Source organism: Drosophila eugracilis, unplaced genomic scaffold (assembly GCF_018153835.1).
Source record: "Drosophila eugracilis isolate 14026-0451.02 unplaced genomic scaffold, ASM1815383v1 contig_367, whole genome shotgun sequence".
Lineage (NCBI taxonomy): Eukaryota > Metazoa > Arthropoda > Insecta > Diptera > Drosophilidae > Drosophila > Drosophila eugracilis.
The window spans coordinates 3,077,798-3,095,378 of record NW_024573224.1 but is presented as its reverse complement, the minus strand read 5'-3'; the positions used below and the strand labels follow the sequence as shown (position 1 = coordinate 3,095,378).

The window sequence follows — 17,581 nt, the reverse complement described above, 5'->3', positions numbered from 1 at the left end:
ACAAATTAGAATACATAAATAAAAGTAAAGTAAGCATAATTTATTATTAATATTACGTATACATATTCAGAGTTATGTATATGCCTATGCCATTATTTGTATCGTATTGTTTTTGTATCTCGCATTAAATCTTTTCTCTTTATATATATATATATATATGTATATATTAAAATCTGTTCATGTGCTTCAGTTGGAAAATAATACTACAAGATCCGCACATGCAGTTTAAAGGAAAATCTAAAAACAAATTCCATTAGCAAATCATAAAAGTTTCTCTTTCGTTTTTTTTTTTTTTGTAAAAATTAAATTCCATTTCGTTTTTACTTAAGTTGTTGCAAGGCGTAAAATTAGAAAACAATTCAATTTATTTAAATTAAACGTAGGATATATATATATATAATCGTATATATATATATATATAGTAGGTTGTCTATCGCCTAAAACATAGATGTACGTCTGTAACTATTTAGTTTGTTAATCGATTTGTTTTGTATGTACATATACGTTATATATAGAAAACAAAGCGTTACTACAACTGACTTGTTACATAATAACTAAAATGAAACTAAGAACTAGCAAAGTTTTTATCCTTTCATTCCGCAAAATGATATATATACTATATATATATATATCTTCAAACTTTATCAAATTTCGTGCTGCAAATTGTTGGTTTTTTTTTCTTTTTTTTTTCTCCTCTTGATTTTCTGGTGGGGCGGGGCATTTTCTAAATTCAAACTAAAATCTATAACAATTTCGAACGAAATGTCGTTTAAATTTTGTATGTATGTATGTGTGTGTGTGTGTGTTTGTCTGTGTTTTTAAGTTTTCCTTTCTGGACAGCGCCTAAATTCATGCTTTAAAAATTTTTGTGTGTTTTCCGCAGCTTTGAACATAAAAATTTGCATTTCAAATTGTTGTTGTTGTCTGTGTCTGTGTCTGTGTGAGTGTGATTTCTGGTTTTATTTTGTTTATTTAACTTATAGCTAAGCGTTTCATTTTTGTTTATGCATAAATATCTTTTTTCTTTGTTTTTGTTTTTCCCATTTTTCTCTGGCTTTTTTTGTTGTTATTTATGTTTAAGGTATACACAAATAGTTTCTTTAAAATTTCTGGATGTTTTCCCTTTGAAGTGATTTGTTTGTTGCTGGTGCCTTTTGTTGTTGTTGTTGTTGTTGTTGTTCTGGATTCTGCAGTTGTTGTTGTTGTTGTTGTTGCTTAGCTAATATCATTTTATATAGATTTTACTACGTTTGTTGTTGTTCTTTGCTTGTTTCTTTTTTTGTTTGCTATTTACTTGACTGATATTGCCACGCGGTATGCTAGTTTTGGGATCGGATCTTTGCCTTCTCCTCTTTCTACATCTCCAGTTCATGTTGTTGTTGTTGTTCTTCTTCTTCTTGTTGTTATTATTGTGGTGGTGAAAAATTTAAGCTAGGATTTTGGCTTGATCGCTTCCGTAGAGCTCTCTGGTTTCCATTACCGGTTCCTGGCCGGTTTACGAGGATTACAAGTGCTGGCCATAATATTCAGCTGGCGGGTAATGGGGATAGCCCTGATGGAAGCCCGGATCACCGGGCGGACGATGCATCATATGCGCCTGGCTGTCCATCATATAGCCCATGGCATCATGTCCATAGCCGGAGGGACCTGGATGCGGTGTATAGACTGTTGTTAGGTCACCAAAAAAAGAAAAGCATGGAAAAAAAAAAGAAAAAAATGCACATAATTAGAAATTGCGTTATAAAAGTAAGCAAGGCGATCCTTAAACGGTTCACCGCACTTAATTCTTAACTAGATCAGCGCTCTTTCATAGTTATGGAGATTTTTTTTTGGTTTATCTTTAAGAAAAATCTAAACAATAGTTACCTGCACGATTCGATTGATCGATCATTGGCTGGACGATTCTCCGCCGCGCATTGATGAACCTGCAAGAACAAAAACAAACACAAAGATATCGTTTTAGTGGCATTCCCTTAATTAAACACAAACTTGCAACAAACAACATACAACACACACGAACACAAACACACAACCAAAATGGAGGCATGAATTATGCATGAATTGGTCAACGGATTTGCTGGTTTGGGACCATTGGTGCTTGGTGCTTTATGTGCCCAACTTAGCCATAAACCAAACCAAATCTCTGCCAGAGTCACACTTTTTGCTGCCCTCAAACACGGCCACAGATCAATGGGCATTGCCGACTTTGGTTATGATTGTCGTTTAATAAATGCAATAAGAAATAATAAGCAGTCCGGGCCATATAGCCCCGTTGATCCGAAGGATCAGTGGCGACACAAAAAGCGCAAAAAGAGCCAAATGATTAAAGCAAAAAGCCGCCGCGGCCGAGTGACAGTCACTTGGCCAAGACGATGTTACCCGCAAGCTTTGACACGGCCTCAGTAAGAGCAGAACAAAAAAAACAGCAAGAAAAAAAGGAAACCCAAACAGGGAAAACAACTGAGGAATCACTTACAGCTGCACTGAGAAAAGTTAGGGGAAAATCTTGAAAGAAGTCTCTGAAGTTAAGGTTTCTTTAAGGAAGATTTAAGTTTAAAGTTGTAAGCTTTTCTCTCAGTGCTTAGATACAGCTACTCGCATTAGCCAAAAAGCAAGTTAGCCAAGGTTAATGCACTTGGCAACTCCTCCTCAAACGGATTGAAGAAGGGAACGCTCGCCCCTTCCCTTCCCTTTGACTTTTCAATTTGCAGTTCGTTTCGCCGATCTGCCCCTGATTTTTGCTCATTTTGGGGCGGAAATTGTTGCAACGCCCTGAAATCGTTTATCAAAACGACAAAATGGAATTGAGTTCCGTTCTGCCATATAGATATTTGTTCTTATTTTTTTTCGTTATTTTTTCCCATTTCCAAGATGCAGCCAAAGATTCCACGAGTGTTGTTGTAAGCTGCAAATCGATTTGCCCGCTGGCCTCGCACTTGATTGGAATGATTGGAGTTAAGAGAGGGGAAACATATATATATATATATATATATCTTTAGGATAACTCACAGAAGTAAAGCAAACATTTGCCGAGTTATTTATGTACTTAGGCCATAATTATAACTTTTCCTTCTGCAGCTGTAACTAAGCGTTAATATTTAAAACTTGAGGCAGCAGCAGCAGCAGCAGCAGAAAAAAAAGCGAAACTTTTTCGATTACGAAAGTTACTTTTGCTGTCTGGCCATCTTATTGGGTGTTAATGGACTCTTCAGGATCTCTCCTGGTCATTTGAATGGCTTCTTATGCTGAGTTCTTTTTCCCAGCTCAAATTGCGCAAAATAAATACACATTTGCCGAGGCGGGGTGGGTGGTTAGTCTATTCCCCCAGGATTAGTGTCCTGCCTGCTTGGACCAACTTGGCTCAGCGAAAAGGTGTTGCCCGCCTGCCCATAAATAACCAAAAGTGTCAACATTTTATTTTGCTATTTTCTGCCAAGGTTTTTCTTTCTTTCTATCTTCTGTTTTCTTTTTTTTTTTCCTCCTTTCTGCCTCTTACCCATCAGGACCTTGCTTGCTACGCAGTGTTGCGTGCCTAAGCGAATCGGAAGGGCAGGGTCCTGGGGTCCTTTGGCTACTATTTGTTAATTTGCTGTGTGCTTCGGTGAGCGCGAAATTCAATTTAATTGAGCTGAGTGCCTGCCAGGCGGCCGGGCTCTCACACATTTCTCGCCGGATTTTATTGTGGCCTGTCGCAGCTTAAAAGCATTCCAAACTCTTGCCCCCCACAACCCCTCCCGCCCCTTCTATAGTGAACTGCATAAAAGATTCAGCAGCGCTTTTAACTTGGCTCTCTCTATCTCTATCTATCTATCTCTCTCTCTTTCTATGTAGCTTTTCCATCTCTTTTTTTCCACTTTTTCGCATCTTGTAGTTTTCTGCATTTTGCAATTTTCAACTTTGCCGAGTGTCAAGTTCTACCAGGCTGTCGCATAATGTGCAAAATTTGATGAAGTTGCCGTCTCCCAGAGACGTTTCCTCTGTAGCCCTCTTCTCTCTAATGCACTTTGTGAGCTCTATAGGATTTCCAGTTTTATTCCCCCCCCCCTCCCACCGCCTTCTTTCCATTCATGGCCCATAATTTTGTTTGCCACATTCCATTTTGCACCTCTTTTTGCCTGTCGGCCTGTGTGGCAGGTTCTATTTCCTTGGCGTGGGCTGCCTTATAAATTTGGTTTTAGCCAGCTATGTAGTTTTATTTTAGCCTCTGCTCTGGTTTTTGGTTTCGGGTTTAATCTTATGGCCAGGTTGGTGTGTAAAGCGTGTGAGTAATGGACAAGCCACAGCATCCTTTACCATATTATGTTGTCTTTTTTGCAATGATATCTGAGACGATCCGATCGGATCTCAAGCGGATACTTACCAATTATTCACTTGCAGTATCGTTAGGCCGGTGTCCTGGGCCAATTGTTTCTTCTGGTCCTCGGATGGGTAGGGATGCTGGAAGGAGACGAGAAAGAAACACGTTTAAGTTTATAATTTTTAAGGTTTTTAAAGTAAATTTATGAGTTTTTTGATGTAATAAAAGTATTATAACCCCCAACTTAACACCTTAGCATAACGAACAGGAGGTGGGTAAGCTGTTGCAGTGCCCAAAATTTACAATCTATCTGCCGAACTGGCCAAACAATCGATCAATCATGGCGGCAATAAAACCGAATGGGAACCTGTCAGCCCGCCTCGATGGCTGCACTTGAAAAGCGGGAATTTTCGGGTGTTTTTTTGTTTTATGTTTATCAGTGTGCCTGGGTTGCAGTGCCAATGCCTCGGTTCTTATCAGCAGTGCCACTCAAAGTGTCCTCAATTGGCCCGCTACCTCAATGGGTTAAGGGATCTAGAGGGGGTTAGGGGTTAAGGGGTGGCAGAGGAGGGCAATGCAATTGGAACGCGTGTCTAGCGCCAAATGGGCAAACAAAAAGCCAACGAATAGTCCACTTCCCATAAATCTTGCAGTCGAACCGCCGACACAGTGGCGTCAGTGGGTAAATAGTGCTAGTAAAGTGAAAGTGCCACACCCCTTTAAGGGAGTACAGCCTACCAAATGCCCAGCAGCAGCAGCGGCTAGCGGCTATTCTAATCACTTGGCCTGGCCTGGTCTGGCCTGGCGCTTATTACAATTTGTTTTATTTGCCTAGTTGTTGTGCACTTTTTGTTGATTCAATGATTTCGATCGCAGCACAAATTCACTTTATTAATGCTGGTAGAGGTGTTACACTGAGAGAAAAGTTTGGAATACTTTTAAAGGAGTCAAAATGAGAGAAAATTATGCCTTTTTGGTATATAAAAAGCTTAAAAAGTATGGAAAAAGTGAAGAAACTTTTAAGATTTCAATTTCGATTTCAACCCACTTTTCTCTGTGTAAGCATTGAATGGGTTCAACCAGTCACCTGGCGGCTGTCAAAAAATGTATTTCTAAGGATCTCCGTTCAGCGGAAGTTTCCGTCAAATGATTTTGGCTTTGTTTCGCCCTCGACAAAAATCGGGAATAAACTTGTGCGCGTGCCCCGACGAGGACGACGAAGAAGGAGTCCTTTGTGTTTTAACCCTCGGACTGGCACTGCGCCACAATCGTTTCCGGCAGCTGTGGGCGGTTCCTTCTGCTTATTTTTCTTTTTTCAGCCACTCGTCACCAGTCGATAATTGTGATTCGAGTAGATCCCTTATAGCCCCCATACCATATAAGCCAAAGTAAATGCAATTTTGTCCTTGGCTCCTGTGGCTAAGAAATTGTTTTGGCAATTTACGATGGCCAACCGAAAAATATATGAACTGTCAACCAAACACACAGTCAGAGCGAGAGGAGAGAGCACACACAGACCCGACCCGTGGGGTTAAAACCTATAAGGCGGGGCCATTGCAATCGAAATGTGCAACGCTGCACATCCTTGTCTTTGTCTGTATTTGTATAGCTGTGTGTGTGTGTGTGTGTGTGAATGTCTCGGCATGTCCTGTAATGCAATTTAGTTGCCGTTGTTGTTATCCTGCAGAGAAATAGTAGGAGAAGGACTAGTAGTTGCGGCTCCTTAAATGCATTTTCCTTATTGTTTGTGTTTAATAAATTTTACGTGTTGTCTTGCTCTGCCTGTCCCAATGTCCAAATAGGACATTGCCTGCCCGGCAGCAATAGTTGTTTGCTGTCCTGTCGAGGCCAGGACTTTCTAGCCTGACACGCCCGCACTTTGGACTAACAACAACAAACAAGAAGAAGAACAACAACAATAAGAACAAACAGCAGATACCAAATACTATATGAAATTTGCGTATTGACAAATAAACGTAGAAGCCATGTAAATACAATGGACATGCCAATGGCAATGTTAACCCATTCCAAGATGACTGCACCTCGTCTTCTCTCCTCCCCCCCTCTCTCTCTCTCTCTCTCTCACTCGTTGTCCATAACAAAATGTTCAAGAAGTCAGAAGGCATAAATTACATGCAGGTAAATTAAAACGGAATTTATAGCATACTTTGTGGCGCACATCTATTTGCCAAGAGATGGCTTTCTCAAAAGGAAATGTATGGTAGGTGTGGGTGTTGTGGGTCGGTTTTTAGATGCAGGTGGAGCCTGGTTATTGATTTGATGTTGTGGCCAACACAAGCCGAGACATCTGGCAATAGCAGGAACAACTTTGTGGTTGTCAATGAGCAAAAGGAATGGTGTCTGGCCAAAGTTACGAATAATTAAGAGAGAGAGAGTCTAAAATATATTTCGAATTTTATTACCAGCAAAAGGAATGTTTATACCTGCTAGTTTCAAGGTAAACAGCCTTAAGCAACTTGGTAGTTGGAAATTAACATTAGTTTTGAGTAAGAAAAAGAGATCATAGGAAACTCCCTTATAAGCTTTTTCTTCTCATCTAAAATCTTGCAAGAGCAGTAACAAACCCACAAAGACAAAGATTTCTTTAGCAACTATAAATACGACTGACTTGCCCTAACTGCATATAATCCTTGATATATATATATATATATAGTAACTGGCAGGTCAAGTTCGTTGACTTGGGGGATCAGAAGTGGATATAATTCATTTGCAAAAGCTTTTCTTTCAACGCCTACTCTTCAGCTATGTGTGTGTGTTTGTGTTTGTACTCCCAAGAGCTTAGTACTATCTCTCCACAACACTCTTCTGCCTCTGTCTGCTTAAGCGTTTTTCTTTCAGCTGCATTTTGTTGCACCAATTAGACTAATGAAAGCAATTATGCATTTCGCACTCACACAGAGATAGAGAAAGAGAGTGCATAACATGTCAAGTAGAAACAAAGTCCATTTGGTTTATTAATTTACCATACGACAAAATAATTAATTACTGTCACGCCTTTAAGTTGTCGCCCCAACCCAGCCTGTGCTCTGTCTTTGTCTGTCCCAGAGCTGGCCGTCTCTTTCCTTCTGATTTCTGCCTTCTGTCTGCTGTGGCAACTTAACTCGCTCCACTTTAGCTTCTCTTTTTTTGTATTTTTTACCAACATATTTTCACTTTGTTGTGTGTTTATTTAAACTTGGCAAATGAATTTAAAACAATCATCGCACACAGATGAGTCTTAGGGGTAGGGAGAAGAGTGTGCAGGGAAGGGGGAGGGCTCCCCCTGCTGACAAGTGGGGGGTTGCCCAAGGCAACCAAAGAGAGGCCCCCTTTTCATTGGACCTGGGCCCAATGATGTCAACATGACTGCAACGCCGTGACACATGGCACAACAAGCCCAAGAAGTCTGCACTCACCGCCACCAGCCCCCTTTCATGATACCCGCCCATGTCCGCCTATCCATGGCACACATGAAGCACCAACAACAGCAACAACAACAACAACGAGCAACCAAGCGATGCCGACGCCATTAACAACGCCAAATGCGACGCCATTTGTGAAACAAGCCAACGGCAATAGCAACAACTTCTGCTGCCGCTGCAACAGCAACAACAACACCAACAACAACGTTGGCTGCAAATTGCCGCGGTGAAAATTGCATTGCCACAGCGAAGAAAAGGCGACTGTTGGCCATTATGAAGATTTTTTCCAGTCTAAACAAAGCCAAATGAGTGTTTTTCCCTCGCTTTTTCCCCGCCTTTTGCGGAAAGCCCCCAATGATAAGGTTAGCTAGAAGGCCCAGCTGTAATCGCAATGTTGCCCCTTTCCCCTAACTTTGTGGGGCAAGGAAAAAAAATCATAATAATATGCAAGATGAGTGGGGGAGTAGAGGGTTATATAGTTATGAAGATGCTCTATGATTAAGAGGTCATGAAAGGGATTAGAAAATAAATAGAAAAGAGATTTTAGTTTGTTTTAAAGGGAATAAACGAGAGATTTTGTTTAAGATTTAATTAGAAAATCCTTAAAGGGGGGAATTAATAAGAAAACTTGAAAGGAATTTAGAATTCTTATAGATAGTTTTCTATAGTTTAATGCCTAATAACTTCTCTTAACTTTCCGCAGCGCATTAGAGCTTCGTTTTCAGCCGACACCTTCAGCCATGCCACACACTAAGCGCCGTTGCAACATGACTCGCTGACAACAATGCAACTCTTTCACCGCTACGGCACCTAATTCCCCTGCTTCTCGAAAGCAACCCATCGTCGTTTTGTGAAAAACCCCTTTCGACCTCCTCCTCCTCGCCCCCTCCTCCCTGTATGGCTTCCTTTGGCCATTTTGCCATGGCTTAACATTTCGCGCTCTGTGCAAATTTTTTTCTTGTTTTTTTTTTCGGGGTTGCAAGTTGCAACGGCAACGGCAACGGCAACGTCAGAACGTAGGCCCAAAAGCAGAACAGCAGAACATACAGACAGCCGGAAGAAAATTGCCGGCGAGGGAGGGTTTCGGTTTTTATTCGGTGCGGTGGGGGGCAGAAGGGGAAAATCGAGAATGGGAACGGACCTGGGGCATATGGGCAAACTGCATACACATGTGGCTAACTGCTCGAGTAGGCGGAGCACGCGAAATGAGAGTTTTTTTTTTTCGCCTGGTGTTGTTGTTGCTGTTGCTGTTGCCTTGGTATTGCTGTTGTTGTTGGCTGTCTGCAATGCGCGCCAAATGTAAACAAAATATTCGCGCGCCTGCCATAATTATGGCAACCAAGCAACAACAACAACAACAACTGCAACAGCAACTACAAATACATTTTTGCAACAACGGCAATCAGCCCATAAGCAACAACAAGGCAGCCATGCAATGCCCTCAATGTTGCTGTTGTTGCTGCCAACGTCTGCGTCTGCCTTTTGTTTTTTGGTTGGCCAGTCAGTTAACCCGGCCCCAAGCACCCCGCCCCCTCTGTTTTGTTTTTTTTGTATATATCCAGAATGCAATGCACTTCATTAGCACCATCATTGCGGTCTTATTTGGGGTCTGTCTTATACGGATTTCGATGGCTTTTCGCGGGACATCTCGGTAAGGGAGTTTGTAGTTGGCAAAAATGGGACAGTTTTTGGTTTACTAGATAAGTTATTAGTGGGAAATATTAACTATTTATGATTTTAGATTTTAGTTTTAAGTGTCAAAAACCTTTCTTTCACAGACTTCTTGTTCCAGCTTCTTTCATATTAAGCTAATTCCCAGACCTTTCAAAGCCTCTCTCCTCCCTTTAAACTTAATTATTCGAAAAGTCCAATAAATCAAATTGGCAATCATTGCATTATGCCAAATCGAACGCCTTTGAATACGAAATTAAAGTTTCAAACGCATGTCGTTGGCGTAAAAGAAAAACAATTTCCCTAATGCGTTGAAAAACTGTTAATGGCATTAAGCAGGGACGGGCCCGAGTCAGTCAAGGATGTGCAGGCTCTGGTTGAAAGTCGAGACGCTGCCGCTGCCGCTGGGCAAACATGAGTGATGCGCTGATTTAAACGGCAATTCATCAATGTCATTGAGGGTTTGGGGGGGAAATGGGGGTGGTTGGGCTAATGCTTCTTCCGTTTACTTTACTTTACGCCTTAGGGGGTGGCTGACTAGCTGGCTGGCTGGCATTTTAAAACGTTTTCATTTTCGGGGGCTACATTTTGGGCCAGAAACGCAGCCTCAACTTTAATTTCCGATTCGCTGGCTTATCGTTTTGGTCAGCTTTTGGTCGTTAACATTGGCCACACACACACTCTGCCAGTCGCTTACCAAATTCCATTAAGATTTCTATCATTTTACATACGCAGCAGCAGTGGCAGTAGCAGACTTACAAAAAATCCCCCCCCAAAAACTAATGGGCAAAAAACGTAGTTGGTACTTCCTTGACCCGCGTCCAGCATAAAATCTTATAGTTTTGTTTGGCTCTTTCTTGGCTCGACCGCATATTCAACCCTTGGCCACCTTTCCCCCTTTTTCACCCCCTTTTCTCCCCCTTTTTCTTGCTTGCTTAACATAAAGTGGCGCATAACAAATCTGTTTATTTGTATTACACATCCGTTGGCTTGGACTCTGGACTTCCGTTTGGCATCTCCGAAAGAACCGAGAAAAAGGAACTTTGAACTGCAGTTTCTGTGCTTTGAATAGTTATTGCCATTGCCATTGGCAATTTGTTTTTAGTGCCGCATTTCGAGGCCGTTTAGCCAAGCTCTTTGATGGCCCCAAAAATGGAAATCTAATTGGACTCGATGACCGGTCAAAGAAGCTCTACAAGATGATCCCAAAAAAAAAGAGAGAAAAAAGGGTAAATGGCTAAATGGTTGCTTAGGCCGAGTGAGTGGTCTGCGATTGGACTTGGCCAAGCTGATTTAAGGGGTTAGAAAGGCGGGGGAAAGCTCTTCAGTTCTGATCAAGTACAGCACACACACACGGACAATCTTGTTTGCATTTCCCACCCTAATGGCCATATAATCAAGGTTCCAAATGGCGCCTACCCTGGCTGTGCTATCGTTTACATCATCGTGCAGGCTTTCCCCCTCTTTTTGCCTTTACTTGCTAGCCTTTCCCTAACCACCCACTGTGCCTCCGCCGCCGCCGCCCATTGACGCAGGCCATTCATTGGAGCCCAGGCGGTAATCTTATCAACCTGCCACACGTTTGGAAAAAACAAACGAAAATAAAACAATAGCTGCACTGAGAGAAAGATGGGGGGAAGTTAAAGTTGTCTTTTTGCTTAAATTTCCTAAATTGTTTTTTAAATATTGAAAAAATTTGAAATTTTAAGAATTTAAGTTTAATATTTTTAGTTTTTATGCAGTTTAAACTTCAAATACTTTCCCCTTGGTGTGGCTTAACCATATTCTTATCAGACTTTTGGGGGTTTGGTTTAGTTTCTAGTGGGTGGGGCCAGGCCCACAGCCAGTCAGAGAGATTTCCATTGAGATCGCGATAACATCTCTGACGTGCCGTTAAGCTATTGGCCAGAAATCTGAGGTGGAAAACGGTAAGGTAATGCTGCTACTCACCGTTAAATGCTGAAACAGCCACGCTCTCAAAATGTTGGTTGCTACTTTTGGGAAAATGCCACGTTTCTTTTGGTTCTTTTTGCCGCTCGCATCGTCGTCCTCCTCGCCGGTGCCCTCACCACTTCCTATGCTGGCATTGCTGGCATCACCTGGAAAATTATAAAAAGAGATGGTTAGGTTAGAAGAGTGTGTGGTAAAAGGGGGGTAGGGGGTAAGGGGGTTTATTTCTACTTCTTCCTAGGCCTATGTCAATATTATCATACACTATCCTATGTAGCTGCTAGCCCCCAAAGACTGCCACTACTACTACTGCTCGAAGACAAGACTTCTGTGTTTGCTGTTCTGGTTTATGGCTGTTTGTGAAGTGGGCATAAAATTACTCAGCTCCGGTCGTAACGACGATAATCATATGGATGACATTGTTTGTGACTGCAGGTCAGTAGACTGGGTTCTCTCTCTCTTTAGGCTCTATGGCAAGTACTTGTTTATAAACAAAATTAATATTTGTCAGAGGCTGTGGCTCTGGCTGCTTTGGTAATGTTCCTGCATAATTTTTGGTTAATTTAAACTCCCCCCAGAAATGGCTTTTATCTTTTGTGTTTGCCTTGTTGGCCCCAAAAATCTTTTGGCCAGGCATTTCCTGTGTGTATGCTTTCCTTTTCATCATTATAATCATCATCATCATCATCATCATCTAGATGACTGGATCTCTCTCTCTCTACCCCTAGTCTTATGTATATTTTTGTTTAATATTAAGTATGTTATTTGTGTGTTTACTTAAAGTTTTAGTTACACTTAAGTAACTCAAATGCCAGCAAACAGGAAGCCCCCAAACGCTGCGCACATGCAAACAAAATAAACCAGACCAACCGACGGACCCCTCTAACCTCAAGAAAAACCATCCATGGATTGCATAATTTCACGCTCCTTCCTCAATGATGATGATTTTTTGGTAGAGTGGAGGAGAGTGAAGGAAGATAGAGAGAGGGGGGGCGGGGCAATAAACCAAAACAAATATTGGCCAACAAGCAAAGGCAGGCAAATGTCTAACTTGGTAGCCTTCGCTTAATTCCTTCATAAATTTTCCATGCTTTATCTTTTGCACAACACCTTTGGCATTTGCTTTCGCTCCACCTTCACTTTGGCTGCTTTTCATTAATTTTTCAGTTAACTCATTCATTAATTTTCACAAACACCCAAACACACACATAGCCACACCTTAAATCCAAAACACTCAAACATTTCAATGGGGTGGCAGACTTCACGCCATTTTGCGTAAACCGGAAGTTCGTTTTGATTAATTTAGTCGCCGATGGAGACGTTCGCTTGTCGAGTGGTCAGAAAAGTGCAGAGGTAGAGGGCTTTCGTTTCCAAATAGGCCATAAAACAAAACCCGATGGCAGCAGACCAAATAAAAAACATAAAAAAACCAAACAGAAAACTGGCCTTCTCTTTGAGTGAGAAAAGGCAGACCTAGCTATACCCTCTTTGGAGATAGGGGAAATCTGGGAAATGAAGAACTTTACATTTTGTTTAGTTTATATTTACAAATTATTATAATTTTATAACTTAATATTCAATAGGGAAAAACCTAAGGAAAACCAAGGCCCTTCCAATCAAGAAAAGCAGAAAATTGTTAGCTACAAAAACAGAGTCACTAACCAAATCAGTGGAGCCCCACAAGCCGGAAAAGTTATAAAATTAATTTACCAGAAAGAAGAAGAAGAAAAAACCAAAAAAAAAACAAAGGAAAAGCCGAAAAACGTAAACAAAAGAAGTTTCCCAAAAAAAAAACAATCACTTGTTGGAACCTTTCTAGCGCCTTTCGCCCACGTCCATTGTTTGCATAATTTAGCAATTATGGAAATGGAAATGCGTTTCAGCCTGGTCTATATAGTAAGAGTGTGTTTATATATATATACATATATATATATATAGTAAGAGATTCCAACGGAATCTGGCCAAATGAGTGGGGAGAGGCCAAGAAGAAGGCGACGTCCATTACACAAAGCTTATCGAGCACTGTGAGCTGCACTTTAGTTGCCAAGAGCCGAGCAGAAAGCTAGCTGCTGGCACTTAACAACTTCATTAAAAGTTGTTTATGATCCTCGAAATTGATTATTCCACTCATTTGGTTGTAGGGAGGGGGCGGTGGGTAAAGGGGGTGCATCACCAAAACCCCGCACACCTCTCAAAGAGTTGGTGGGGCACTCAAATCGCGACGGGCGCGCGCTTAAGAAAACATGAAATTGATTAATGCATTTGCCTGCAACATGGGATGGTCAGGAGTTGGAGATGCAGATGGGTCGTCGTCGTCGTCGTCTGGCGGGGATCTGGCCTGGCCCTGGCTGTGGCCCTGGCTCTGGCCTGGGTATCTGTTGGTGATATGTAAATTCCTTCAAGTGGATTGCACTTTACGCCGACTGCAAGTTCGGTTTGCGGTGTTTGGTGTATGTGCTCCCATTTCCATTTTCTTTACTTGGTTTTTTACCCCTACCCCCTCTTTTTCCCTCTCTTTTTACCCCCTTTTTCCCCCCTTTTTCCCTTTTTTTCTCTTTACTTTTTCTGAGAGACTGAAACACAATTAATCTTTGGCCAGAGCCGCATCTTCTGGCTCGCTTATTATTGTTATAATAACGATGTGCAAAAGCACTTGTGCCACTTGAAAGGGCACTCGTGTTCTCAAGAGGTATGGATGGGGGGGTGAGTAGGGAGGGAGGGGGAAAACCGATTAGGACGCGGTGCGTTTTCGTAGCTTTTTCCCAAAGTGCTTTTCGCTGTAGAGCGATAAAGGCGCTTGCATTTTTGCTTTTAATTGAATTGTTAAGCGCAGCGCAAAACTTAATTAATTTTCACTATAACTTTGTGGACTTTATGGTGCCCGCTCAATACCCAATAAGTTTGCTTTTGCTAGGAAGAGAGGGAAAGGCTAAAGAGGAGGGAAATAAATTTGATGGCAGGGCAATTTTCGTGGGTGGCTAACAAACACAAACACAAACTTACACACACACACGCTGAACTCCAGCTTCTGCAAGCATTTTTATTTATTATTGGCTTAAAGGACGAAGGATGCAGGAGCCAAAGACGCAAAAGCAGACAGATATATATATATATATATGTATATATATATATATATAGACGATGTGTGTGTTGTTATTATGGCAAAAAAAAAAAGTTGCCAAAAAAAAAGAAGGAAACTACAGTTGGTCTGCCTTGCTGGCCACATTTTCATGTTTGTTTTTGGTACGCTCTCGTTTTTTCTCTTTTTTTCCTGCCTTCTACAATTGCGCAAAATTCCAATTTGCAGTAAATTTTGCGATTTTTCCTTTATACGGGCATACAAAACATTTTTAGTTTCCTGCTGGCTTTTCCTTTTCCTTTTCCTTCCGTCTTGCCACCCCACAGAATGCAATTATAGAGTAAAGCTGACAAAAACCCAAATGCTACGAGATGCGACTTGCGGAAACTTGGCCCGATTGATTAAGATTTTAGCAGAGACCAGCAGACTCCAATAAATTCCACTTTTCTGTGACTAGTTTTGGTGTTAAAAAACTAAAAGAAAGTAAGGATTAAACAGGCTCCTTTAAGCTAGAATATTTCCATAGAAAAGTTTCCTTTTTTCTTTTTGGGTTTGTACAAAATTCTAAAATTCTATTTGAATAAAGACCAGCACAGGAATGGCATTTCTTGTATAGCCTGCATAAAATTCAATAACAAAATGCACTTTTCCACCCGTCAAGTTGCAGCAGGAAAAACAAACAAAATTGCTTTTTCTCCTAGCAGACAAGAAGCGAATGGAGAAAGACAGTGAGGGCTATAGATATTTTCCCTCTCTAGCTGGCTGGCTGGCTGGCTGGCTGGCTGGCAAAATATTTCCAAACTACTTGACTGGGGTAGGTGGTGGGGGTGGGTGAAAATCGTAGCAGTTTTCAATTAGTTTTTAAATAAACTTTTCCACCGCACCAACTGAGAAACGCCAAATGCTACCGCAGAAGAAAACTTTCCATTTTCCAATTGGCGTTGGCGATGGGTGTAGAGCCAGCAGAGCCAGCAGAGCTCTGGCAGAGTTTTTTCCAAGTTTGTTTATACAAATCCATGCCAATCGTCTGTCAATCATTTTCCAATGGGAACGAGGTACGAGTTTAACATGGCGGAAGTCTGCTTAAGCTCATCGGCTTGTAGAGTATTTTGTGTTTTTCTTTTCTCCACCCCCTATACTCCTCCGCCTTCTCCAACCTCCAACCTCCTCCCTCTTCTTCTCCTTCATCTCCTAGCTAACTAATTGAGTTTGGCCCGAAATGATAATAAACAGCATCGGCGGTCTAGGCCCGGTTAATTGAATTCAAAACATGTCAGAAAGAAATCAGCCATTCAGCAGCCGCCTGGGTGGCCAAAAAGAGACGCCCTTAAGCGGCATTTTTGTCATCAGCTGCAGCTTGGCAAACACACACACACACACACATATACACTCTACCAAAACCCTGGCTCAAGTGTTGGCCAAGAAGCTGTGCTTGAGCCAAGTACTTCAAAAGAAGAAAAAGAAGAAGTAAAAACAGAAGCGCCTGACAAAAGCCCTGGAAAGGGCGTCATCATCATCACGTTCATCTTGTTTATGCCTTGTCAAGTGGGTGGCAGCGGCTATGTACAGTAAACACTCGAGTTCTGGGCAAACCAAAATGATGAGTGAATGAGACCTCCGAGGTGTTAGCCGCCCGCTTATTAGCCAACTTGATGCCAGAGATTTATGGCCTGGCATTTATTGTTTATGAAACGCGTTATTGAATCTCCAACGAACCCAGTGATAAACATGGCCAATTCATTTTGGTTTAGACATTGACCAGTTAAGTGATATGCATACGATCGGCAAATTAATAAGGCTTAAGTGCCAATGGCAAATGGCTTAATTAAACATGCCATAGTTTGGCTTTGCTTGGTTTGGCAATCGCCTATGAGTTATGGTTAGTGGTAGAGGGGGGAAAAACTGGGAAATTAATGGAAAATTTTTGAGACTCTTTAAAGAGGGAAAGCTGACTCTATAGTTAAGAAGTTAAAATATTTTCTTTAACTAGGAAAATAGAAGTCTTTTCTTCCTTTTTTCATAATCACTTTTAAGTTCTAGATTAGGAAATCCCTTTCCCATTTCCCTTGCAATTTTCATAGGCCATTGCCAAAGGGGGAAAGAACTGCAAATTATCGGAGCCCGCAAAATGATGATGGATCACCCAATCGCGCAACGCCATAAAACGGCAACAAGTCAATAAGAACATCGACCAGAGCTCAGGCATATGGCAGGCCAGACTCCAAAGTCAATACCAATTTTTGTGGCCATTTTTTGTCAGATTTTTTTCGTTGTGTTTGTTGTTCTCAGGCGCAGGCATACAAAAAACAGTTTGAAGTATTAACACAAAAGCCGCTTTAGCTTTTGGCTTTGCCAACCAAACACACACTCCAATAAACATATATATATATAGCTATAGAGCTATAGAGAAGCAGGCTTTTTATGGAGGATTTGTGTGATCCGCTGCAATATTTTGAGCTGGCCAGCAACAAGCAACAACCATCATCATTGTCGGCTTTTGTTGCATTGTTTTTGGCCAGCAAACAAACCAGCAGTGAGGGTGGGGAGGGGGTTTGGGGGACTATAATAATAATAAAAATAATAATAATAATGTTGCAAAGGGGGAAAAAAAGAAGTCTGGCGATGCTGCAACATGTTCATGCCTCATTATTTTCGTACGGATTTTTGCGGTTCGCCTTGGACTCTTTGGATATTTGGTTCTCAGGCCGATGCGCTGCATGGCGTGGAGTTCATTCAATAGGCTTAAAGAAAACGAACGAAAAAAAAACAAAAAACTCAATGGCTGGCAGAAAAGTTTATTAAAATTCCAGACCAAAAGCCAACACATGTTTTCACGCCTACGAAGAGAAAAAGCGCGCAGTGCGGCTAAAGAAAAAGAAATGAAGGAAAAAGCTGACAGAGCACCGCCTTATATGCAGATTAGCCGTGACTCGACTCGACTCTCCTCCCCACATATGCAAAATCAAATTATTCAAATTCAATTATTGTCAATTTTATTTATTATTAATGCGCATAATTGTCAAATTTGCCAAATTTATGGACCCCCTCTCTCTCTCTCTCTCTTGCCTGTTTTGCTGTTTCTTTTTTTTTTTGTTAAGCTTTCGTATGCAAATGGCGGCAAGACAAGATTTTAGCGCTCGAATTTATGAGACATGTTGAAAT

At 41.4% G+C, this 17,581-nt stretch overlaps 1 protein-coding gene across 2 annotated transcripts in view; it reads right to left on the bottom strand.

The window, feature by feature from the left end:
* Positions 1–1,443: 1,443 nt before the first annotated feature.
* LOC108113722 (homeobox protein homothorax) overlaps positions 1,444–17,581 on the bottom strand; it is a 107,178-nt gene continuing 91,040 nt past the window's right edge. For both annotated transcript variants that reach the window (XM_041818729.1, XM_041818727.1), the window contains exons 11-14: positions 11,341–11,489; positions 4,361–4,437; positions 1,867–1,925; positions 1,444–1,665 (exon numbers count right to left, since the gene is read on the bottom strand). In XM_041818729.1, the coding sequence (XP_041674663.1) occupies positions 1,505–1,665; positions 1,867–1,925; positions 4,361–4,437; positions 11,341–11,489 (446 nt within the window). In that variant the 3' untranslated portion in view covers positions 1,444–1,504. The remainder of the gene's footprint in view (positions 1,666–1,866; positions 1,926–4,360; positions 4,438–11,340; positions 11,490–17,581) is intronic.